This window comes from Atractosteus spatula, chromosome 5 (genome assembly GCF_055471065.1).
Source record: "Atractosteus spatula isolate fAtrSpa1 chromosome 5, fAtrSpa1.hap1, whole genome shotgun sequence".
Taxonomy (NCBI): Eukaryota; Metazoa; Chordata; class Actinopteri; order Semionotiformes; family Lepisosteidae; genus Atractosteus; species Atractosteus spatula.
The window spans coordinates 9,348,818-9,375,361 of NC_142710.1; the positions used below are offsets into that span (position 1 = coordinate 9,348,818).

The 26,544-nt window shown below is 39.3% G+C and overlaps 2 protein-coding genes across 5 annotated transcripts in view; both read left to right on the forward strand.

The window, feature by feature from the left end:
- LOC148834015 (butyrophilin subfamily 1 member A1-like) overlaps window positions 1-26,544 on the forward strand; it is a 318,969-nt gene that overhangs the window by 50,753 nt on the left and 241,672 nt on the right. The gene's annotated exons all lie outside the window — the stretch shown is intronic.
- Window positions 1,807-25,790, forward strand: LOC148834016 (uncharacterized). The gene is made up of 6 exons (XM_088917787.1): window positions 1,807-1,861; window positions 2,568-2,573; window positions 21,499-21,661; window positions 21,952-22,223; window positions 22,722-22,876; window positions 23,909-25,790. The coding sequence occupies exons 1-6, from the start codon at window positions 1,807-1,809 to the stop codon at window positions 25,214-25,216; spliced, it is 1,959 nt and encodes a 652-aa protein (XP_088773913.1). The 3' UTR covers window positions 25,217-25,790.

Below are 26,544 nucleotides of genomic sequence, written 5' to 3' on the forward strand. Positions count from 1 at the left end.
GTGTGTGTGTGGGCTCCCTGTGTACGTGTGTGTGTGTGTGTGTGTGTGTGTGTGTGTGTGGCCAGATCACACTGAGCTCAAACAGGGTCCCACGTCCGACTAGTCCGGGAACATGGGCTCTGATTGGCCTTCAATTAGAAACCGGCTTTCAATTAGACAGCCAGTTAGACAAGGACACAGGGAAATGAGTCAAAATATCTGAAATATCGTTCAAATCAGGGGAGTTTAAGTTTTGGTAATTCAGCACAGACTTGACTATTTCAAGGTATTCAAACATTTCAATCAACATCTCAACACATTGGCCACAAATAAGCCTGAAACTGTGAAGTCCTACTGTGTGTCTGAAGGCTGTGTCATATACCTCCGTGTGAAAGCTACCAGCCCAGTAAGGAGAAGTCTCGTGATGTGTGATAAATGAATAATGTGGGCCCGAAGGCACTGGGGTGGAGGGTTCCAAAACTGCTGAAAAACAAATTCTTTGTTTGAGATGTCATAGTTAATAAGAACTTCTTGACTTTCTGTCTGAGTCGTTAGACCACATTCCTGTAAGGACAAACTGCATCTACGCCTACATCTATTATACTTTGGTTCCAGAGGTCTTTAATTTAAGGATTTAAGGCTTGTTGTAAACAGGCTTTTACTCCCACCATGGACAGTATTGTCTTTTGCTGACTCATTCATGTTTATTCATGTTATTCATTTATTAATATTACTTCTAACAAGATGTGATATATGAAAATAATAAAAATGTCAACATCAATTGGGGTGGAGCGGTGGCGCTGTGCCTGTGGCTGGAAGGTTGCTGGTTCAAATCCCGCAGCTGGCAGAGGAATCCTACTCTGGTGGGCCCCTGAGCAAGGCCCTGAACCCCAACTGCTCCAGGGGTGCTGTACAATGGCAGACCCTGCGCTCTGACCCCAAGCTTCTCTCCCTGTCTGTGTCTCATAGAGAGCAAGCTGGGATACATGAAAAGACAATTCCTAATGCAAGAAATTGTATAGGGTTAATAAAGTCTGTTTACTTTACCTCCCAGACTACCAGGAGACTATGTTTGTATACAACCCCAAATAATTGATTTAATTCTATTCCACAAAATCCAGAACAGTGTATTCAAGCTCAAACTGCAGCAGAGTGCTGAAAAGTGCTACCACAGTCAAACTGTGGTAAAAACACAGTGCAGTGCAGCAGAGACCATAGAGATTGGTCTTAAAGCACAGTGCAGTGCAGTAAAGCTCAGAAAAGATCAGGGTAAGTGCACAGCACAGTAAAGCCCAGCTGGACTGTGATAAAAGCACAGTACGTTGTACTAAAGCCCAGTGAAATGATGGTAAAAGCAGAGTGCAGGGAGTGGGGCCATGGTAACACACAGTACAGTGCAGTAAAGCACAGTGACAAAAGCACTGTGCAGTAATGTACTGTATATGGGGCTTATACTAAAATTAGAGCAAATGGAAGTAAATAATCTCTCTCTCACTGTGTCTCCTGTCCTGTTTTGTGTGCTTATTGCTGAGGGATTGTCGATGATCTCCTCTCTCTCTCTCACTGTGTCTTCTATCCTGTTGTGTGTGTTTATTACTGATTGTTTCTTTTTTAAAAATTCACTGAGCTGCATTACTGAACTGAGAGAGAGGAGGACAGAGAGGAAGAGAGAGGTGCAGAGAGAGAGAACAGAGGAGGGAGGGAGAGAGGGAGGGAGAGGAGGCGTGTCTCTCCAGGTGTGTATAGAACAGGAGACAGACAGACAGAGGGAGAGAGGAGAGGAGAGAAAGGAGAAGCTGCAGACAGGACACAGACACACTAGCAGTCATGGCGGTGGGCATCAGTCTCTGCGTGTTGGCGGCTCTGGTCCTGACAGTGAGAGGTAGGTGGTGTCTGTGGTAAAAACACAGTGCAGTGCAGCAGAGACCATAGAGATTGGTCTTAAAGCACAGTGCAGTGCAGTAAAGCTCAGAAAAGATCAGGGTAAGTGCACAGCACAGTAAAGCCCAGCTGGACTGTGATAAAAGCACAGTATGTTGTACTAAAGCCCAGTGAAATGATGGTAAAAGCAGAGTGCAGGGAGTGGGGCCATGGTAACACACAGTACAGTGCAGTAAAGCACAGTGACAAAAGCACTGTGCAGTAATGTACTGTATATGGGGCTTATACTAAAATTAGAGCAAATGGAAGTAAATAATCTCTCTCTCACTGTGTCTCCTGTCCTGTTTTGTGTGCTTATTGCTGAGGGATTGTCGATGATCTCCTCTCTCTCTCACTGTGTCTTCTATCCTGTTGTGTGTGTTTATTACTGATTGTTTCTTTTTTAAAAATTCACTGAGCTGCATTACTGAACTGAGAGAGAGGAGGACAGAGAGGAAGAGAGAGGTGCAGAGAGAGAGAACAGAGGAGGGAGGGAGAGAGGGAGGGAGAGGAGGCGTGTCTCTCCAGGTGTGTATAGAACAGGAGACAGACAGACAGAGGGAGAGAGGAGAGGAGAGAAAGGAGAAGCTGCAGACAGGACACAGACACACTAGCAGTCATGGCGGTGGGCATCAGTCTCTGCGTGTTGGCGGCTCTGGTCCTGACAGTGAGAGGTAGGTGGTGTCTGTCTGGCCAGTGGCTGAGCTGTGTCTCTCAGGGCCACAGGAGAGCTGAGTAACTGACGAGTTCTGGAAATACAAAGTATTTAGTACATTTAGTATGGAGTACAAAGAGGAGATTAGTTAATGAGTCTGTGCCCAATAACAAAAGTTTTTCTTAAAAATATTAAAGGATTTTCTTGAAATACTTTTATGTTTTCTATGTGTCATTTCTATAATGACCCTTTAAGTCAATTGAATTAAAAATATTTTATTCATCTTCGAAGGAGAGAATTTAAACAGGGAGATTTTGTGTGTGAGAGAGAGAGTGAGTGATGACATTTGTAAGCAGAACTCTTATTAACATCTATCATTTTCATCATTTTAACATGCAGTTTATCTCATACGTACAGTATGCACACAGATGAAAGCAACACACAGCTTTCAAATTAAACTTTTATGTACAGTATAATTTTATTTTTTGTACTATATTTCGTATTTTATATTTTGATATATTTTGTATTTTACATAAAGTTACTTTAAACACTGTAAATATGATAAGAACATTTACAGTAATACTGTAAACAGTATTTGATTAATTTATTATAATGTAAACCGTAGTTTGAGTTCTAGCTCTGATATGAGGGTACAAGGACTAAAGATAAATATTTACAATACTGTTGGATTTTATGAGTCACATGTATTAATATTGTATTTATAAAATTATTTTATTTCTTTTTAAAGAGAACAGGAAGTGTGTGCCTCATCAGGCATAGCACTTAGTTTTCAATTCAGCGCATGAGCCTTGTAAAACCACCAGGTGAAGCTTATAAAGCTTAACCTCTCATGTACAGCATTTGAGCTGTCACCAGAAATAAACTGCAGATCTTTTTCCAATTTAGAATTTAAGTTGTATACTCTTTAGATCTTTAATAATTTTAAACTGTGTATTACAGCATGTTAATCATTAAACATTAGTCGGTATATTTTATAAAGGCAAGATTGCTCAGTTGGACAAAAGTACACAGCCCTCCACCTTCATCATAAATATTGTAATTATGCAGAAATATTTTACACCACAGAGTTCCGTTGATCCAATCACGTATTCATTTCCAATTATACATTTTTGAGAATCTCCGATTCACCGTGCCTTTCACATGCTCATAAACAATATTGATTTAGGAACATAAACATATTATATAAACTGTATATGAATGGTATTGGTAGTTTAAATAAAAAATACACACCAGAATTCCACTTTCTTCCTAAACATTTAAAGCATCAAAGTCTTGCATGTGGTTACATGTGGTTATTTTGGAAATGTTTTTATGTGCTCCTTCTGACTATATTAAGTTTATATACGTTGTAAAAAGTTATAATGTTTTAACCTTTTCTGTGAATATGCTCGTTATCGCAACAAACAAAAGCATACTTTTTAGAATTTGATTAATAGGGATATAATATGGAATCGCGTATCTAAAGAAATTAATAACGATATATTTATATTCATATGCTGTAGCTCAAATTATCGCAGTAGTACACTTCCTTTTGATACAGATGCAGCCATTCAAAATGCGCAGGCGATACCGCATTATTTTGCGGTACGCTGTACGCAGTCTACCGCAAGCTACCGGTAAATACCGTGAGTTACCGTAAATTCTCCTATAATACGACAAGCAAAATTTCCGCAAGGTGGAGCTAATAAAGCTCAACCTCTCATGTTTGAGCTGTGGCCATCAAAGTCTTTAACGAAGATATTACTAATAGTATTAATAATGAATGACCTTGGACAAGCTGTAAGTGTAAACTCAAAGTATTGCCCTGGTAAACATTCTTTTTTTCATTGACCATCTTTGTAAAAGTAACACCACAGCATTTCGCAATCACGCATTTGTTTCCAATCATGCAAAGTACAGTGATTCACCATGCCTTTCACATGCTCATAAAAGAGATTGATTTAGGAACATAAACATATTACCGTATGCAAACTGTACTGTATACAGTATGTATATGTATATTTAATGTCTTAACTGTGCCCGTTTAAGTATTGAATATTCATATCTAATTTTACCACTGAAGGGAAATCTTAGTAGCTGAGCATAAAAAGAATAGGAGCATACTGCAACGCGTGTGAAGGCCATAAACGATATTAATTTTGGAACATAAACATACAGTATATGGCTGGTCTCGGTACTTTAAAGAAAACATACACGAAACATGGTTTCATTATGACCAGAATCGGTCTTGAGATATTTTTAACTTGATTTACAGTATTTGAGAGGTATGTCTTAACACCGATACTACAGTGCTTAAGTACTACTCACGTATATGTTTCTAGGTTTATATTATGCATTTCATACGGTCAAATTACTTTTGAGCAACTAATAAGAAGCGCGAAACGGTATGCGTTTTAGTTTCGTTTCGTGCTGGGACCCGTGGATTGATTAGAGATATCAAGTACATACAAGTTATTTTTTAATTGTTGTAGTTTGTCTTGAAAAAATGTTACGAGAACATCATCTATCAACAATTACACAGGTTCTGTTTCCATATTGCGGATTTTGGTTACGTAATATTATTTTCTAGATTTCACGTTGTGAATATATGATTTGGGAAAACAGAGCCGCAAAGAAGTACATTATGGGTTGTTGTTTTTTTTTTTTGCAGTTTTATCTAGAACAAGCGATGCTTAAACCTTTGTCTGATTCTTGTGAAACTATCCACAAGACAGTTACAGTACCTAGGAGTTGACTTCAGTGATGTCACTGATGGGATGTTTCTAAAAATCCATCCTCTGTAAAACGTCTTCTCTAGTTGTCCTGCATATGTATTCGCTAATGAAGCTGTGTGTTCTGAGCCTGGATCTCTACATTTCTGTATGAACCAGCTTAGAGGGCTAAAGACAGCTTGTGTTTAAATTGAGTGTAAGGCAATTTATGCTTCTAAAGTCATGGTCAGCATTTTTGTACTGTGCTGTAAACTTGTTCTGTGCCAAGTCACATTATTTTATAGCGTTTTTATAGCGTTATCAAATCCGGTGGTGCTGTGTTAGTTTCCTGACTCCCATGTCACATGGTCTGTGATTGAAACCTGTAATACCGGTTTAATTCGTCACAGCCAGCACTCCGGTTGTAAAGTAGAAGCAGGCGAGATTTCCAGCGAAAAACACCTCCTCCTTCTTCAGGTGTGAGGGTCTTCTGCTCAGAATGAAACGCTAAAATGTAATGTAGGCTCTGAATGGGTTGAATTGTGATTTGGGCTTGATTAAGGTTGCTGCCTTTCATCTAAAACCCTACTTGAATCCTTCTAAACTAAAAATCAGTGTTAGTGAGTTCTAAATAAAGAGGTATCCAGGTAACAGTGAAACGGGCGGACAGTCTGGGGAGATCGCCCGTTTTCCATGTAAATAGTTCCCTGGTTCCGCACCCCTTGGTGTTTCTCTCGCTCTCTCTCGGGTCACCTGATCATTAGCTCGAAAGATTTGAGTGCTTTGTGTATATTCTAATGGTAGTGGGGGCAGGGTGTGTGGGAACAGGTTTGGTTGAAATTGCATTGGAGATCTATATTCTTCACACCATAAACATTTTCTCTGAAAGCATTTTCTTCGCAGTTTAACCGATCTTGTTACAGCATGTTACAGTTTAATATTATTAACCATATTAATTTTAAGTGCTTAATGTAAAATCTTGTAAAAATATATTTTCATTGTTCAAATATACATTGAGTCTGACTATCATATAATAAGTTAAATACAAAACTAAAGAAAAAATAGGGTTAAATATAATTCAAAATAATTTGCTAACAATGTTAACTGTTTATGAATAATAAAATGTATTAGCTAAGGAGTAGGATGGCACAGTTGTTAGTATGTTTTTTGTTTTGTTTCTTTTTCATAAATACAACAGTAGTACCTGATGTCTCAGTGGCTTTCAAAATTAAATTATGCATGCAAACCTGTGAACTAGAAAGATAACTAAGATATTCATCCATTTATAATGGTGGCAAAGTGGTTAGCATTGCTATCTTGCAGCAGTGGGGTCCTAGGTTCAATTCCTGCCATCCTGTGTGTGTGGGGTTTACATGTTCTCTCTGGGTTACATGGTTTTTCTCCATATGTGTGATATGACTCCCTCTAGCACTCCAAAACATACTGGTAAGTTAATTGGTTTATGGGAGAACTGGCCCTGGTGTGTGTGTGTTTGTGTCTGTCTGTCCTGTGATGGACTGGCGCTATGTCCAGGGTGTATTCTGCCTTGTGTCCGTTGCTTACTGGGATAGGCTCCAAATCCTCTGTACTGGATAAAGAGATTAGAAATGGAAGTAAAGGCACTGTGTGGATGGAACTATACACAGTGTTAGAAACCCACTATGAAATGGCAGCATCTCACTGAGAATAAAATATTTTATACCGCTGGCTTAAGGAAACAGCCTTTCCACCTCTCTTGCACATCAGTATCCATACCTAGTTATTTAAACAAATTGCCTCTAATTATAAACATCTTAATATGCTGGCTCTGTGGATCCGCATCAGCTATGTTTGCCCATTCCTTCAATTCATGTGCATCCAACACACAGTTCAATGCCAGCAACTACACATAATCTAAAATACAATCCTTATTTCAGTATCTATGTAAACATATAGTCTGTTAACTTCATCATCTTCATCAAAAGTATGCCTAACCCCATTAGGAAGTGTTCTTGTTATAAGTGTATTCCTCAGCTTTCCCCAAACTATCTTCTTCTTGCCAACATCTCTAGTCTTTTATCCTGCAATAACTCAGCCAACACTTAAATCTCAAAAAGCTGCTTGTGTTAATTTCTTTAAATCACAAATATCATGTGTAAATACTGGCCATGTAATACTCTACATTGTGGAATAATAGTTTATTTTAAAGGGAACTAGAGAAACTAAGAACTAGAGAAATCAAGAAAGGCTTTTTTTCTAGAATTAATAAATGCACATCCTGTTCACTGGGGAAATTAAATCCACACTGAGCAATCTTCAATATGTTCAGAATATGACAGCAAGAATCCTTTCAGGGATGCATTACACCTGTTTTCAAGTCCTTGCACTGGTTACCTATCAGATTTCAAGTCAACTTCAAAATCCTTATCCTCCTTATATACTGTCCTACAACTGTTATTATTGATCTCCGAATTATTGTACTTGACATGACTTCATTCAACCTTTCCTGAACGTCTATGACAGGCAGAGAGAGTGCTGTTTCTGGTGCGATCTTTTACAGCTGACATTTCACTGTTTTAAACGAACAAGAAATTAGATTGCTCATAAATCACTTATTCTATATAAACACAGCGTAATTGCCCTCCGAAAATCTTCTTTTTCTTGTTCGTTTTAGAGACCTTGATCGAAACTGATTTTAGATGTCAGAAAGGATTTATTTTCTCTGTATTTCCTACATTGCTTTGTCGAGATTTTAACTTTATATCTAACTTTATATCTAGGCTCAGATTTCAACTATAAATCATACAGTAATTAATAGCAGTAAATACTGATGTTTATACATAAAAAAGTCATGCCTTGGAGTATAGACCCCCAAAGGAATGCCATAGACTCAAACTGCAAAATAAACACATACAGAAAGAAAGTATTTGTATTGTAATTGCAAATCCTGGTACTGTATGAGTGATTGGTATGACTTTCCTCATTACAAATCTCTTATTAGAATTTAAATTTCTCTGTAACTCCAGGTCAGAACAGAGAAAATGTAACTGCCTTAAGGAGTTTACGATTATGAAAAATAGAAGGATAAGCATGATACGTATGTCTTCTGTCATTTTCTAAGTCATGTTACTGAGCACCAAATATTATTGAGAATATGAATCCATTTAAGGTTTATACCATTAAAGTAACGGTTTATTCCATGCTGAAAATGTTTGTACCAGACTTTTTTGAAGCCTGCTTAATTGTGTCTGAAGTCTGATGTTGTAATTTTTATTGTTAAAAAGATCCATGAAAATGTCACTACTAAAGTTAGCTGGTACTGTTGGTATTGTAAGTGGCAAGTAGAACTCATATTTTAGATTTTGTGTAGTTGCTAGCGTTGAACTGTGTTGGATGCACATGAATTGAAGGAATGGGCAAACATATCCACAGAGCTTTTTCGAAGAAATGTTTGTTAAAGGAAGAGTCCAGCACCAGCTGGATTCGAACACACAACCTGCCCGTTGGTAGTCATGCACCTAGACCAGTAGGCTACAAGACAGCTCGCGTGAATAGGCAGGCGAAACAGCCCTACACAGCCCTGTCGCAGTACACGGATATAATCATACCGTTATTAAATTCTTTAGATACGCGATTCCATATTATATTCCCTTTTAATCAAATTCTAAAAGTATGCTTGTTGACTCCGGTATCACGTTAGTTAAAGACTTCGAAGCTTAAAATGTTTAGGGAGAAATGGAATACTGGTATGTATTTTTTTCTTTAAAGTACCAAGACCAGCTATATACTGTATGTTTATGTTCCAAAATTAATATCGTTTATGACCTTCAGATGCGTTATGCTCCTCTTCTTTTTATGCTCAGGTACTAAAATTTCCCTTTAGTGGTAAAATTCCATATAAATATTAAAAACTAAGCGGATTGAAATGTGCACAGTAAAGACATTAAATGATTAAATCTTTTCACTACCAACCAATGCACCACGAGTGCCCCAGTCGGTCATTTTGGCCAGCCAATCACTTACCGCGGTGCCCTGCGGGTTGGTTACTGTACCGCGGGTTTTTATCGCTCATTTTGAATGGCTGCATCTGTATGTCTGCTTCAGTTTCACTCTTTCCCATGTGATTATGTCTGTGGTTTAAGCTTGTACCTTGTATATGCTAGGTGGGGGGTTTGAACGCAGCTATATTGATAATTTGATGTTCTTTTTTTTACAAGTGTAAAGAAAGGCGATACACAACGTGTCTCCTCTATACCTTTTCAGTTTACGGCAAAATTCCGCCAGAGCCTCACAACATTGTCCAATAATACTCTTCTTGTGTCTAATTTGTAGTATAGCAGGATTTGAGCTACGGTATATGAATATAATTATATTGTTATTCATTTCTTTAGAAACGTGATGCCATATTCTATGCCGTATTAATCAAAATTCTGAAACGTCAATATAGTGTCCATAAAATTAGCCATTTTAGTTTTTCAAAGACATTTTTATGTTAAAAGAAAACCACATGGTGACAGCTGGGTTTGAACCCCTGACTTGAGGCATATAAGGTACACACATAAACCATTGCATATAATACATTTTATATACACATTATACATTATAATTACATATAATTATATCGCAATTAATTTCTTAATTAATGTCTCATGTACGGCATTGTACATGGGGGGGGGCACTACATTTTAATCTTTATTTTAATGCTTCTTAAAATAAGTAAGACAATATATGTCACAAATATGTAAAAATGCATATTAGATTTATTATAAAATCATTAACATTATCATGAATCTCATCATTTCCTTGTTCCATACTCAAAACGTTGCTAGAGGTGTCTTTATCATTTATCTTTACCAACCCAGAAACTGGTTATTCTTTTCCCTTTGAGAGACAGTCCCTGCTGTCAGGGGATTCTGATATTTGGAATGGAAAATTAATCAAGATTCAATATCGAGAATTGCAATCTAACAAAATCTGAGCCGGCAAACGTCTTGCGTTTTTTTTTTCTGCATGGGTTTGCGCAGAAACAAATGTAATTAAACTTTTCCTAAATCAACATACAGATGCAGCCATTCAAAATGGGTGGGGTATTTCGTGGTATACCCCGGTGGGCATGTCGCATCAACACTCAGTATCACGCAGTATCACGCGGTACATCGCGTCATTTGACGTCATGCTGGAAAGTATCCGGCATCACCTTGTAAAACCGCCAGGAGGAGCCAATAAAGAACCTCTCATGTACAGCATTTGAGCTTTTAAATTTGAACTGTGTATTACAGCATGTTAATCATCAGTCACTAAAATGTTGGTATATTTTATGAAAGCAAGATTGCTCAGTTGGACAAAAGTACACAATCTACCTTTATCAGAAATATTTATGCATCAAAGCCTTTACCGAAGATATTACTAATAGTATTAATAATGAATGACTTTGGACAAGCTGTAAACTCAAAGTATAATTTCTTTAGCACATTTGTAGAAGCACTTGGAATCTGTCCAAGCCATACTTTGTCAGGCATTTTGTTTTACTTCAACGGGCATAAAAACTCCCTTTCTTTTAACAGAGCGTTTCATAATTTCTAACTACGAACATTATTTAAACTGCGACACTTATCATTCAACCAGAGCTCAAAATATTAAAGGATCCTCAAGAGCACAGCAAAGACTGTATTAAAAGATACTTGTATCAGATACATGAGAATCCAGGCTTTTTTATCAACGCTTTCTTTTCCGTATACCAGATATTATGGAACCACTTCAGAAGGGTGTCAGCCAGTCAGATTCCAGGAATCGGTACTTTAAAGGAAAAATACACACCGGTATTCCATTTCTCCCTAAACATTTTAAGCATCGAAGTCTTTAACTAACATGTGAAATAGCGTGTAAAAAAGTGGTAGTTTTAAGCTTTTCTGCTAATATAATATGGAATCGCGCATCTAAAAAATTTAATAACGATATGATTATATTCGTGTACTGCGACAGGGCTGTGTAGGGCTGTTTCGCCTCCCTCTTCATGTGACTTCCCTTGTAGCCCACTGGTCTACATGCCCAATTACCAACTCACCGGTTGTGTGTTCAATTCTAGCTGGTGCCATGACTTTTCCTTTAAGAAACATTTCTTCGAAAAAATAGAATAGCGATATTATGGACAATTAATTGACTTTTATATTTCTAAATATCACAACATGATCAAATTTAAGTCATTTTTGATAACAATGAATAGTCACCTTCTTCCCTTCTGACAACGGTCCCTGCTTCTGCTTCCTGCTTCTATTGTGTGTGTGTGGGGGGGATCTCTTCAGATCTCCCTTCAGATTTAAAAGGTTATTAATCATATCTTTGGTTTTGCATCTTACCAGTGCAGCTGATCTTTTGCTGCCTGGGTCAACTATCACAAAGCTTTAGAGAACTTAACATTTCTATTATCAACAAATTGTAAAAACGACGTTTACATTGGCATTATTAATTTTTCACATGGGTGTATGGAGGATTGTCAGCTGTCACTGACAGTGGACCCCACTCTTAGGCTGCGCACACAATCTTTTAAATTTTTATAGAGAAATGGAGGCTGTACAGTACGCGTTACAATATAAACATTTATATTGATTTAAATCGCAAACGCGTGTTTAATTATATGTGTTTTTTTAATCATAATCAGACAAATGCAACATAAATTAATATTTTTGTCTTCTAAGTATCTTAAGAAACTTTCAGCATAGCCTTCTCCCCGTTCAGATTTATTTTTCTTAGGATTTTGGGATCAAACGTGGAAGGATTAGATTGTAATCGTTTTTATTTTTTAAAAAGTGTAATCTATACTAAAAAGCTGTACACCACCTGCTATACAGATACATATTGTAATACTTTCGGGTTCGGATAGGACAGACAAAAGAACTCAGACTTGCGGAGTTAAAGGAAGTGAAAGCCTTTATTTTTCTTCTCCGTCACCACCTGCCAGCCTGGCTCTCCCGCGCCCCCGCCCGCCAACAGCGCGAGCCAACACACCGCCCACGCGCCCGAGAGAGAGAGAGTAAGACCGAGGGGTGCAGAAGCAGGGAACTATTTACAAGGAAAACGGATACCTCCCCAGACTGTGGGACAGCCGCACTGGTTGGCGGCCTTCCTAAACCCCGCCCTGACCACTTTCACTCCTGTCCTGCTCTTCCCCGCGCACCCCAGCCGGGCACTCTTCGGCCTCTGCCCGGGGCGAATGTATATTTAGATATTTAGACCCGGCGCGGCACAGAGAGAGCATCTGCATTTATAACTTAGTTTTTAAAAGTAGTCAAGCAATATGAAGCATCTCCTTTTACTTGTAAGTCCCTTAATTATTATTGAGCACAGCTTTCTCATCCTTAGATTACTTTTTGGTACCATCACAATGCAGAAACTTCTTGTATTTTCCAATGACATACAGATGCAGCCATTCAAAATGCGCGGGCGATACCGCATTATTTTGAGGTGCGCTTTACGCGGTCTACCGCGAGTTACCGTAAATTCTCCTATAATACCGCAATTAAAATAATAGTATCCGGAATTTCCGCAAGGTGGAGCTAATAAAGCTCAACCTCTCATGTTTGAGCTGTCGCCATCAAAGTCTTTAACGAAGATATTACTAATGGTATTAATAATGAATGACCTTGGACAAGCTGTAAACTCAAAGTATTGCCCTGGTCAACATTCTTTTTTTCATTCACCGTCTTTGTAAAAGTAACACCACAGCATTTCGCAATCACGCATTTGTTTCCAATCGTGCAAAGTACAGTAATTTTTTAGAATTACCAATTCACCATGCCTTTCACATGCTCATAAAAGAGATTGATTTAGGAACATAAACATATTACCGTATGCAAACTGTACTGTATACAGTATGTATATGTATATTTAATGTCTTAACTGTGCCCGTTTAAGTATTGAATATTTATATGGAATTTTACCACTGAAGGGAAATCTTAGTACCTGAGCATAAAAAGAATAGGAGCATACTGTAACGCGTGTGAAGGCCATAAACGATATTAATTTTGGAACTTAAACATACAGTATATGGCTGGTCTCGGTACTTTAAAGAAAACATACACACCAGTATTCCATTTCTCCTTAAACATTAAGCATCGAAGTCTTTAACTAACGTGATACCGGAGTCAACAAGCAAACTTTTAGAATTTGATTAAAAGGGAATATAATATGGAATCGCGTATCTAAAAAAATTAATAATGATATAATTATATTCATGTATATTCATAATGTTTCTGTAGTGCTTTTTCAACATTCTGCATGCGACCTTGCTGGTGGTGCTGTGGGTTAGGTTCCTGCCTCCCACCTTACACAGTCTGTGATTGAATCCCATTGGAGCTGTAACTTTTTTTTTAACAGACATTTCTTTGAAAAAATGAAACGTTTCCTGAGTCAGAGATTAATTAAAACCTCAATCGCACCAAACAAATTTATATTTCTATATATCACAACATGATCGAATTTAAGTCATTTTAATAACAATGAATAGTCACCTAGGCATTACAATATAAACATTTATATTGATATAATCGTTTAGATCGCCTTTATTTAAAACCCATAAAGCTGATACTGTTTAGACTTTTTATTATTTAAAACTGTATTACAGCATCACAATGCACAATGCAACGTAAATCGCTATCTTTGTCTACTGCGTAATAATGTTCACCTCTCTGTCCAGCAAATTAACAATATTAATAATAATGAACTTTATTGTATACGGCGCCTTTAAAGGTGGCTCCTCAAAGCGCTTTACAGGTTAAAAACAATAACAACAATACTGTTAGGCTGGGCAAACGATTTTTTTTTAAGAAATACAAAATGAGATATAATGATGTGTCCGGCTTAGACATTAACGAAGAGCATAACGCGTGTACTGTATACACTGCAAGTACAACCACCCTCTCTGCAGGAGTGCTGGCTGTGACGAATTAAACCGGTTTCACAGGTATTTTCAAAGTAGAAGTGGGCGAGATTTTCAGCGAAAGACACCTCCCCACCTCAAAAACCCAGTAAGTACAGTACTTACTAGTTAAGAAAGCTAGGCTCCTCAATGAAATCGCTTTAACATGGTAATGCGTTGGTGTAACAGTCCGGGCGTGGCAAGCTTCTAATGTCAACCCGACTACGGCGAAAGGAACCCTTCTTTCATTAGAATACAATGAACATATTTTAGCCCTAAATGAATTAATAGCAAACACGGTTTACATAAAAGACATTTTTCCAAGAAAGTTTAGCCTTTGTCACTAATGAAACCACTAAATAAAGACATAAATATAGAAATCTTAAGATTTTTAAAATACATGACTTTGCTAAAATTTATTTGAAAATAAAAACGATAACAAACGCCAGGGGAGAGAGAGAACAGGGGAGGGATGTTGGTTGTGCATAAGGGGCGGGGCTATGGAAATGAGGTATGTTTGGAAATGTGGAGTTACATGTTCTGGCTGTTTGTGAATTATCGTTGTTGAGTATGGAGTGTTGAGGTATTGATTTTGTGTAATGCTTTATGTTGAAAATTGAGGTGGATTTTGTTTATGATAAAGAGGATAAACTGGGATGGGAGGAGGGTTTGGTTTTGCATAAGGGGCGGGATTATGATAATTGGAGGAATTTGCGAGAGTATAATGGTTTGATATATTTGATTTTGTATTGTGGTTGTTATCTATGTTTTTGGTTGGTATTATGTTTATATGGTTGTTTTTGTTGGTTGGTTGTTATTATGGTTATTAATAATACAATCTATAGTTGAAATCTGAGCCTAAAAAAAAAGAAAAAGCAAGTGATTAGGTTTATGAGCAATCTAATTACTTATTTGTTTAAAACGCTATATAAAATAAAGTTTATTATTAATTTGCTGGACAGAGCGGTGAACATTATTATGCATAAGACAAAGATAACGATCCTGATCAGTTTAGAAATCTGTGTACGCTGTAAGGTTTTTACTTCTTAAACTTTTAAAATACACGTTTCGAATAGAAAGAAATCCTCTTCCTGGTACAGTATGTACGCATAGCAAACCAGCAGGTCTTTTTTCTCCAATCAGAGGGGTGTCAGATGGTGTCAACCAATCACCATTCTGAAGCCCTACCATAATCTCTGGTATAGGGAGACCCCAGAATTCTGTCCCATAGTTTAGATAGATGATAAATACTTTTATTGATCCCGTGAGGGAAATAAAGTAAATCATTTTCATTTTAGGAAATTATTAAATGCTCGGTTAAAAGCAAAGGAGATTGTCTGTTATAGTGGACATAAAAACAAGAGTTCGCTGGCATTATATCCTAGAAGACACAGATCGGCGCCAGACCGGGAGAATGCCCGCAGCGTAAAAGAAAATGCCTGATGAACTAGGGATTGGACAGTTTCCAAGTGCTTGTACAATCGATGGAAATGTTCAAATAAATGTCCAAAAGAAATAAACAAAATAATCATTTATTTCTTTATCATATTGGCTAGCTAGCGTCCTCTCTTTGCTAGTTATTGGCTGTGTTTCTGTGTTGGGTAGCAACGGGTGACTGTTCTCAGGCGGAAGATGTAAACAGCTTAATTTTCATGTTAAATAATTTTTTAATATTAAAATTAATTCTATACAGCAATCGCATATTTGGGTACCGTTTCATAAAACTTTCATGCTTAAAATGTTTAGGGAGAAATGGAAGACTGGTGTGTATTTTTTCTTTAAACTACCAAGACCAGCCATACACAGTACAGTTTACATACAATAATGTTTATGTTCCTAAATTAATATCGTTTATGACCTTCAGATGCGTTATGCTCCTCTTCTTTTTATGCTCAGCTACTAAAATTTCCCTTTAGTGGTAAAATTCCATATAAATATTCAAAACTAAGGGGATTAAAATGTGCACAGTAAAGACATTAAATGATTAAATCTTTTCACTACCAACCAATGCACCACGAGTGCCCCTGTCGGTCATTTTGGCCAGCCAATCACTTACCGCGGTGCCCTCCGGTGCCCTGCGGTGGCTTGTGGGTAGGTTACTGTACCGCGGGTTTGTACAGTGCATTTTGAATGGCTGCATCTGTACAAGTGGAAAGATTACAGATTTTAATCGTCTTTAATTTTGTTACGTTATACGTTTTAAGAACGTTTCATCTATACAAACACCACAAAACTATTCTCGATTGTATTTCTGAATGTTATGTTACACCTACAGTAGTTCACTGTTTTAAATACATCTAATTAAGAAAGTGAAACCTGGGCGTAACAGATGTTCCTTTTTCTGATCACTCGCTCTCTGGATACACGTCTCACCTGTCCTGTTCTTTGTTTTCCTAATTTGCTGATTAGTCCTGCTGCGATCCACTCCTGCCCTCACATCTAAATAAGACTATTTTAAATTTCTTTGCGCGGTCCATTGTGCAATTAACCCTTGTATGTGCTGTCCTTAAGGTGATATCATATAAAGGTGATATGTAAAATAATATTTTTTATTATTGTTATAGAGAAACATGATCAGATTTTCCCCGGTTCAGAAAAAAAGATCTAAAGTATACTAGTTTGTCACTAGTATACTTTTAATACAGTCTTTGCTCAGCTCTGGTTGAATGATAAGTGTCGCAGTTTAAATAATTTTCGTAGTTAGAAATTGTGAAACGCTCTGTTAAAAGCAAGGGAGTTTTTATGTCCGTTACAGTAAAAGAAAATGCCTGACAAAGTAGGGCTTGGACAGATTCCAAGTGCATTTTTGCAATTTACGTTGCATTACCCATTGTGCTACTGTAATACAGTTTAAAATAATTAAAAGTCTAAACAGTATCAGCTTTATTTATGGGTTACAATTTAAAAAACGTCAAAAACCGCACTCAAAATGCAATTTAGAGCTTTCTGGCAAGAGGAGACCCCCAAATTAATAATGTAACATGCCACTGTTTGTGCATGAACAAGGTTATACTGCTATTTCCTTACATATGCAATAAAAAAAATTGAATCCCTGGCGGACCCGGGCATCCATAAGAATCAAGTAATAGGTTTATTCCATGCAGAAAAAAAGAAGAAAGGAAACACATTCCATAAGAATCAGCGCTTTTATATATCGCCTTTAAAGGTGGCTTCTCAAAACACTTTACAGGATAAAAACAACAATAACAACAACAACAACATTGTATTTCATTGCACTTTGACAAATCGTCCTTAAATCATTTGTTGACTCTTCTCTCTTTACTAATTGTATGAAGTGACTGAGCTCCGCTCTGTACCACACAACGATCCCCCCAGAGTCTCTGCCCCGAGTGATTTGGGTTTTTTTGACAGAGGGCAAAAAACTCTCTCTCTCGCTTGCCCCCCCCCCCCGTGTATTGTCTGTTTTTTTGTGCTGTCCTTTGACAAAACAAGGCTCGCCAGATAATGTGAATCGAAACCTGTTTTTCTAGCTTTTAAAGTCGTGCGATGTGTAAGCGGGAACACATCATTATATCTTACATATGAAAAATACATAATATAGCTCCCAAAGAAACGCAAACGTGTTTTTAATAAGATGCTTTTATTCACTCATAATCCGACAATTTCAGGAAGACTAAGAAAGGACTAAGGGAATTGTCATCTGTTGTTGAAGCTCTGTGAGCTCGGTGACTTTGAGACCACTTGTTATCCCAGGTTGTTTGAATCGCCACAATTCAAATAGAGAAAAAAGAGCTGACTGACAAGATTTAAGATGTGGCTGTCAATGTTGGATTGACCTGGCAGTGCTCTCTCGCTCGCCCCCCCCCCTCTCTCTCTCTCAATTCAATTCAATTCAAGGTGCTTTATTAGCATTACAGGTGGGAACAATCAGTGTTGGGTATTTACTTTGCTTTGAGATGCCACTTTTAAAGGTGATTTATAAAATCAAGGCTTTAACTTGCTTTAATTCCGCAAGTCTGAGTTCTTGTGTCTGTCCTATCCGAACCCGAAAGTATGACAATATGTATCTTTATAGCAGGTGGTGTACAGCTTTTTAGTATAGATTACACTTTTCTAAAATGTATTTAAAAAATAAAAATGATTACAATCTAATCTTTCCACATTTCATCCCAAGATCCCAAGAAAAATTAATCTAAATGGGGAGAAAGCTATGCTGAAAGTTTATTAAGATACTGAGAAGACAAAGATATCAATTTATGTTGCATTTGTCTGATTGTGAATCAAAAAACACATATATTTAAACACGCGTTTGCAATTTAAATCAAAACGTGATTTAAATCAATATAATCAATATAAATTGTAACGCATAGGTGACTATTCATTGTTATTAAAATGACTTAAATTCGATCATGTTGTGATATTTAGAAATATAAATTTGTTTGGTGCGAGTGAAGTTTTATTTAATCTCTGACCCAGGGAAAAGTTTTATTTTTTCAAAGAAATGTTTGTTAAAAAAATAAAAGTCATGTCTTCAGCTGGATTCAAACACTCACCATGTAACATGGGAGTCAGGAACCTAACCCACAGCGCCACCAGCAAGATCACATGTGGAGTGCTGAAAAAGCCCTACAGAAACATTATCAACAGACAATGTACAGTGTGTATTATTCTTGTGTTGCAGTACATGAATATAGTTATATCATTAATTTCTTTAGATACACGATTCCATATTATATTCCCTTTTAATCAAATTCTAAAAGTATGCTTGTTGACTCCAGTATCACATTAGTTAAAGAGTTCGATGCTTAAAATGTTTAGGGAGAAATGGAATACTGGTGTGTATTTTTTATTTAAAGTACAGAGACCAGCCATATACTGTATGTTTATGTTCCAAACTTAATATTGTTTAAGTTCACATGCGTTACAGTATGCTCCTATTCTTTTTATGCTCAGCTACTAAGATTTCCCTTCAGTGGTAAAATTCCATATAAATATTCAGTACTAAAACGGGCACAGTAAAGACATTTAAATCTTTCTACGACCGACCAATGGACCACGAGTGCCCCTGTCAGTCAACCAATCACGTACTGTGGTATTTTGCGTCAATGCTCGTCACAATGCGCGAGGTTGTAGCCAATTACCTCTGGTACGTGTCTGTGCCGCGCACTTTGAATGGCTGCATCTGTAGCAGCTGCATATTTTTTTCGTTGTGAAAATGTAAAGACCGAACTTGTTTCATTCATACTGCGCACCAAACCTTATCACTGCTAAAACACACATGCATGACGTGCAATATGAGGTGATAAACGGTAGAATGCAATCATAATCACCACTTTATCAAAAGTTAGAGGAGGATACAAATTCAAACACAAGTTTGAAAGGGGACCTGCAGTCCCAATTTCTCAGACTGTGTCACGGTCCACCTGTCCCAAGGAGACTCAGTTAATCACCGCCAACCGGCTCCTAATGACCACTAACAGCACCACCTGGGCTGACTATCCTATTCCACACTATTTAAGGACTGCTTACCTGCTCCAGTTTGCTTGGCATTGAATCTATGAGCAGAGCTTTCCCCCTCTCGTGTCAGCCCAGTGCGTCTTACCTTGTTTTTCCTGATCTCCTGGCTTTTTTGACCAGTTCGCCTTCTTAAACTGCTGCTTTGGATTTGACTTCTCGGATAAGTACCCCTGGCTTTCTACTGCTCTCCTAGGAATTCTGACATCTACCCGGTTCACTTCGTTACAGACTGGTCATTACATCTTTGTCACAGAATAAATCCCATTGAGGCCGTTGGGCAATTTCACAAATTTCAGACGAAGCACAGAATCGTGAACCTGGTGAAAGTACTGTAAGTTGTCATGTTGGTGCAAACCCGTGGTCTCACCACAGGCGAGAGTTTGTGTGAATTGCGATGTGAAGTGGCCCTTCCTGCTCACTAGTCCCTGTACTGACTGCTGTACTGTGATGTGAAGTGGGCCTTCCTGCTCACTAGTCCCTGTACTGACTGGTGTACTGTGATGTGAAGTAGCCCTTCCTGCTCACTAGTCCCTGTACTGACTGTTGTACTGTGATGTGAAGTGGCCCTTCCTACTCACTAGTCTCTGTCATGACTAATGAACCGAGATGGACGAGTGAGTAAGTACAGGCTGTGCAACAGATATTTCACCGTGACGATGTTCCAAGGTGATCTGCGTGCAGACTTAATAAGTAAGCAGTATTTGTAGGCAGAACCGCCTCAAAGTCGAGAGCAATGTGTCTACTGGATTAAGAGAGATGGACTCACAAGTCTGCTTGTTTTTGCAATGTGACGTAGCCCTTCCTGCTCACTAGTCCCTGTACTGATTGGTGTACTGTGATGTGAAGTAGCCCTTCCTGCTCACTAGTCCCTGTACTGACTGGTGTACTGTGATGTGAAGAGGCCCTTCCTGCTCACTAGTCTCTGACTAATGTATTGAGATGGACGAGTGAGTAAGTACAGGCTGTGCCGCAGACATTTTGCTGCAGAAAAGTCCCATGCAGAGTTAACAAGTAAGTAGTATGTCACCAAAATTGTCTGGATATCAAAAGCAATATTTCTATTGGATTAAGAGCTGTATTCACAAGCCTGCTTGTTTACAGTCTCATAGGTCTCATAGAGTCGCAACAGGTCACCGGACATTTTGTTGCCTCGTTCTGAATCTCAGAACATGGCGCTGCGCAGACCTGGAAATTTTTTCTATTTTGTGATGTAAATTGAAGGTTTTAGAGGTTACTGTGTACAGTTTATTTTCGTTGTGATTCAAAATTTACTTATCAATGCTGATACTTTCAAACCCTGAAATATAAAAATAATGTTTCAGTTCCTCCTTAAATCTGTTAAACTAGACGTTATTAACCCTGTTACACACCCACATGTGAGTTTAGGCAGGGTGCGCCCAGTGGATGTTGTTCAGGTAATGCACCCAGAGGAAGAGTGGAGTAACAGTGGCGTTTGTCACACCAACATAGGAGCATGCACCACTGAGAATAAACTGGCTGAGCTAAATAAGGAAGGTAGTCTCTAGGGGAGCACGCACTGGGGAAGAGGGAGCCCCCTCTCTGTGGGGAACGAGGTCTCCCTGAGAGGGGGACAGTTTGGCTCAAAGCCAGGGGACTCATTGCTCAATTTCAGAATTGTGTGCATCACTGTGATTGCTGAAGACCTGTAGGCTATAACACATACATCTGTTTTAAATACATTTTCTATTTTTTGATAGTGTTGAGTGTGCAGCTGAATTTTTTTTAACATATGTTTCTGTGAAATAAAAAACCTTTGTTTTTGAGATTTTGTATATGGGAGATTGACAGCTCGCTCTCACTACCTGTCTCTCTCTCTCTCTCTCTCGGGTGTATCTCTCCAGCCTGCGGCCAGGTGCCCCTGAGTCCCAGTGTCCTGCAGGGAGACTCTGCCCAGGAGGGGTCCTGGCCCTGGCAGGCCAGCCTGCACGTGAATGGTCAATACTGGTGTGGAGGCTCACTGATCAACAGCGACTGGGTGCTGACCTCTGCAGCTTGCCTTATCTGGTAGGGGAGCAGAAGACATCTCCTCTGTATTATCCAATAGATACTGACAATGTAACAAATGGAACTGCTTTCCATTCCTCTTGGGTTCTGTTGTTGAGTTTCATGAATAGGGGGTGAGATATTGTCAGTCTTCACATGTTGTGACACTGAAGAAGAGTCAGTGTAAAAATGCCAACTCTGAAGTCAGACAATTACAGATGCTGTATCACTGTAAACAACAAGCAAAGCACCTGCAGTGCTGGGGATCTGAGGTTCTGTAACTCTCTCTCTCTCTCTCTTTCTCTCTCCAGGAGCAGTACCAATGCCAGTCTGTGGACAGTGTACCTGGGCAGACAAACACAGCTGGGCATGAATCCTCACGAAGTGACCAGAGGGGTCCAGACGATCATTATTTACTCCTACACTTCTGATATCACTTCTGATAACATCGCCCTGCTGAAGCTGAGCAACCCTGTGAACTTCACTGACTACATCCAGCCCATCTGTCTGGCCGACACCAACAGCTCCTTCCACAGATGCACCAGCTGTTGGCTCACGGGCTGGGGCAACATGACTGATGGAAGTAGGTTAATCTAATTTTTGTATCCGTGCCCATGTGGATATAACACTTTTATTCATTAACTCCTGTCTCTCACAGCCAGAGTAAGAGATCAGTTCAATCCCCTTCAGCAGCCCCTGTCTCTGACTCTGCCTCCTGTGGACACTGATCTCTGCCAGCAGACAGGGGGTCAGAGGTGACACAAGTCACTCTTGTCGTCTGTCCCCTGGTCACTTTGCATCTGCTCCCACACAGCTCGATGCTGCAGCACACTCTCACTCCACAGCTGTACCACTGGGTCCTTCAGGGCTCTACTGCAGGTCTCCACCTGTCCCTGTGTCACACACCTGTGAGCCCATGAGCCCATGGTCATCCTGCTGAGTGTCTGAGACCCTGAGGAGAGGCAGAGATGGGGCTCTGAACCAAGAGGAGTGAGACCTCAGGATCTCCACACTGTAGAGCTGCTGGGAGAGTCTGTCACTGACTGAGGGAAGGACACTGAGAATCTGTTTCTTTCAACAGCATCCCTGCCAGGGAACCAGACCCTACAGCAGGTCCAGCTGCCCATCATTGAGATCACAGACTGTATGAATCAGACCAATGCGATCTATAATTTTAAATTGGTAACAGAAACAATGATCTGCACTGGAGAGACTCCAAAGGACAGCTCATGCAAGGTATCTGAAGTAGATCTTTCTTCTCTACAAATCTTATTGTTATTGCTGTTATTTAGGGGGAAGTGATGAAAATAAAACATAATAATGAGATATTGACACCAAAACGCTACACCAGCAAATTATAAAGAACAACTATTGTGGGATTAGTGTGCATTTCACAACACATCTTCTATATTCCACAGTACAGCTTGATAACCAGACCCAAACTTTCAAAGTAAAACAATCTTTCTTCCAATAAATGATATGAAATATCGTACAATATCAACACTAACAGGTATGAAAATTCCACCCCCTACAGAAATTCTGCCACTATCATATACATTTGTAAAATCTGTAACAGGCTGGGAAGAAACCTCACTAAGCCTTTTCTCCCTCTTTGCTCACAAGTAAATGGGAACTGATATCCTGATTCTGACAACACAGCATTAAAACACTATTTAAACCCCTTTATTAGTATTAACCCCCCTCTCTCTCTCAGTGCAGTGTTAATGTGCTGGAGTGTCCAGTCAGTGTGTCTGTATTAACCCCTCTCTCTCAGTGCAGTGTTAATGTACTGGAGTGTCCAGTCAGTGTGTCTGTATTAACCCCTCTCTCTCTCAGTGCAGTGTTAATGTACTGGAGAGTCCAGTCAGTGTGTCTGTGTTAACCCCTCTTTCTCAATGCAGTGTTAATGTACTGGAGTGTCCTGTCAGTGTGTCTGTATTAACCCCTCTCTCTCAGTGCAGTGTTAATGTACTGGAGTGTCCAGTCAGTGTGTTGTATTAACCCCCCTCTCTCTCAGTGCAGTGTTAATGTACTGGAGTGTCCAGTCAGTGTGTCTGTATGAACCCCTCTCTCTCTCAGTGCAGTGTTAATGTACTGGAGTGTCCAGTCAGTGTGTCTGTATTAACCCCTCTTTCTCAATGCAGTGTTAATGTACTGGAGTGTCTTGTCAGTGTGTCTGTATTAACCCCTCTCTCTCAGTGCAGTGTTAATGTACTGGAGTGTCCACCCAGTGTGTCTGTATTAACCCTATTCTATTTCTCTTTACAGAATGCAAATTATGCTTCCCCTGGAATCACAGGGAGTCCAGTGGTGTGTAAACAGGGATCTTACTGGATTCAGGCTGGAGTTGTACATTTTAGAAACTACTGTCCCAAATACTTAGTGTCTTATGCTGGAGTATCCAATTACAATCCCTGGATTAAAGCACAAGTTGGGTCAAACACTGCGGAATTTGTGCAATTTAACAACAATTCCATATGTAACGACCCAACTGCCTCCTCTACTACTACAGCACCGGTGTCCACTGCCTCCTCTACTACTACAGCACCAGTGTCCACTGCCTCCTCTACTACTACAGCACCGGTAACCACTAGTCCCTCTGATACTACAGCACCAGTGTCCACTGCCTCCTCTACTACTACAGCATCAGTGTCCATTGCCTCCTCTACTACTACAACACCAGAGACCACTGCCTCCTCTACTACTACAACACCAGTGTCCACTGCCTCCTCTACTGCTACAGCACCGGTGTCCACTGCCTTCTCTACTACTACAGCACCAGTGTCTACTGCCTCCTCTACTACTACAACACCAGAGACCACTGCCTCCTCTACTACTACAGCACCGGTGTCCACTGCCTCCTCTACTACTACAGCACCAGTGTCCACTGCCTCCTCTACTACTACAGCATCAGTGTCCATTGCCTCCTCTACTACTACAACACCAGAGACCACTGCCTCCTCTACTACTACAACACCAGTGTCCACTGCCTCCTCTACTGCTACAGCACCGGTGTCCACTGCCTTCTCTACTACTACAGCACCAGTGTCTACTGCCTCCTCTACTACTACAGCACCGGTGTCCACTGCCTCCTCTACTACTACAGCACCGGTAACCACTAGTCCCTCTGATACTACAGCACCAGTGTCCACTGCCTCCTCTACTACTACAGCATCAGTGTCCATTGCCTCCTCTACTACTACAACACTAGAGACCACTGCCTCCTCTACTACTACAACACCAGTGTCCACTGCCTCCTCTACTGCTACAGCACCGGTGTCCACTGCCTTCTCTACTACTACAGCACCAGTGTCTACTGCCTCCTCTACTACTACAACACCAGAGACCACTGCCTCCTCTACTACTACAGCACCGGTGTCCACTGCCTCCTCTACTACTACAGCACCAGTGACTACTAGTCCCTCTGATACTACAGCACCAGAGTCCACTGTCTCCTCTACTATTCATACATCTACAGTAACCACTTCTGACGCACTCCCCAGTGAGTTAATATCCGCATCTGTGAATAACACAGTTGTGTCTAGTGTTCATGATAAAATGGTGAACTGCAAATAATTCAGAGCTTTATGTCATCTGAGAGTTGATGTGAAAGCACCTTTGGCATCAATTGCAGTAATTACAGAAACTTTCTAATTAGAGGCACAACGGTCCCGGACCATGAGACATATCTAGCTCGTAATGGAGCCTCTCCTTCTGGTCTGCCCAAATACTCATTGCCTAGTGTCCATAACTCAGCGTGGTCTTGTTTTTATATTGTAACAGACACTCCTGAATCTGTGTTGGCAGTGTGAGGAATGATAGGCTGGAGAAAGCTTTACAGGCTCACTGATGGTTTTGTTAACATCATCACAATCACTGACACAGTGATAGAAACTGCAGGCTGGATGTTGTTTATATTAACCAATTGCTATAAGGTTTTGATTACTTTTGTTTATTTTATCTGATCAATGCTATTTTAATTAACTTATGCCAATGCATTAGTATTTTAATCAAAGGTAACCCTTTCTTATATTATGTGTTTTAACCATACATGCTGTATCATATAATGTATACGTTATGCAACTGTATAGCTGTGGACTTGGTTTATATGAATTCGGCTATTTGCCACGGATCATGACACTGAACCCTCTTGAATGTCCAGACCTTACTGTATATTGTTGACACACGGACATTTATTCACATCTCAGTCATTGAACTCTGTAGCTCTCTTAAAGCAATCTTTAACCTTACTGTCACATCCCTAAACAGTTTCCTCCTTACCCAACAGCTCATTTAGAAAGAACAGTCTGATTTATGCTGAGTGCTTATGACACAGTCCACATCTTAATTATTATCTTCAGAGTACTGAAGGTGATAGTCAGTGGTTTCAAGGATTTGTTTAAATATTTCACCTTATTTGTGTTTTCTTCATCTCTCAGTTGTCCTGAAAGCACCTTAGTCTGGATTTTTATTTTTAGGTTTGGTACCTGACTAAGGGATCTTACAAAGATAGGTGTATTAATTCTGAAATCACTGTTATTTCACATAGAGGTCAGTCAACAATCTGTGTGGGTCAGTAAGGTTATTTTATGCACCTTGATGCACAATGGTATCGTTAGGCAGATGTCTGGGTGAAGGACAGTGGAGATCAATGTTTCTTTCATTCTATACTTGCCATGCTGTCTGCTCTTTTATTCAATTTCCCCTGAAATATTGTCAACCCTCCCTGGAACACTGGGACAACTCTTTTGCCACTCTCCTTCCCCCTGCTGCCTGCCTGGAGTCCAACAGGTGGGGTGTTGACCCTCTCCAAGCTTTATAAATATAGGTATATTCAAAAAATTAATATTGTTAATGATACTGGGAAAGGTGTTATTCTTTGTTTATTTTTATTTTCAGCTACT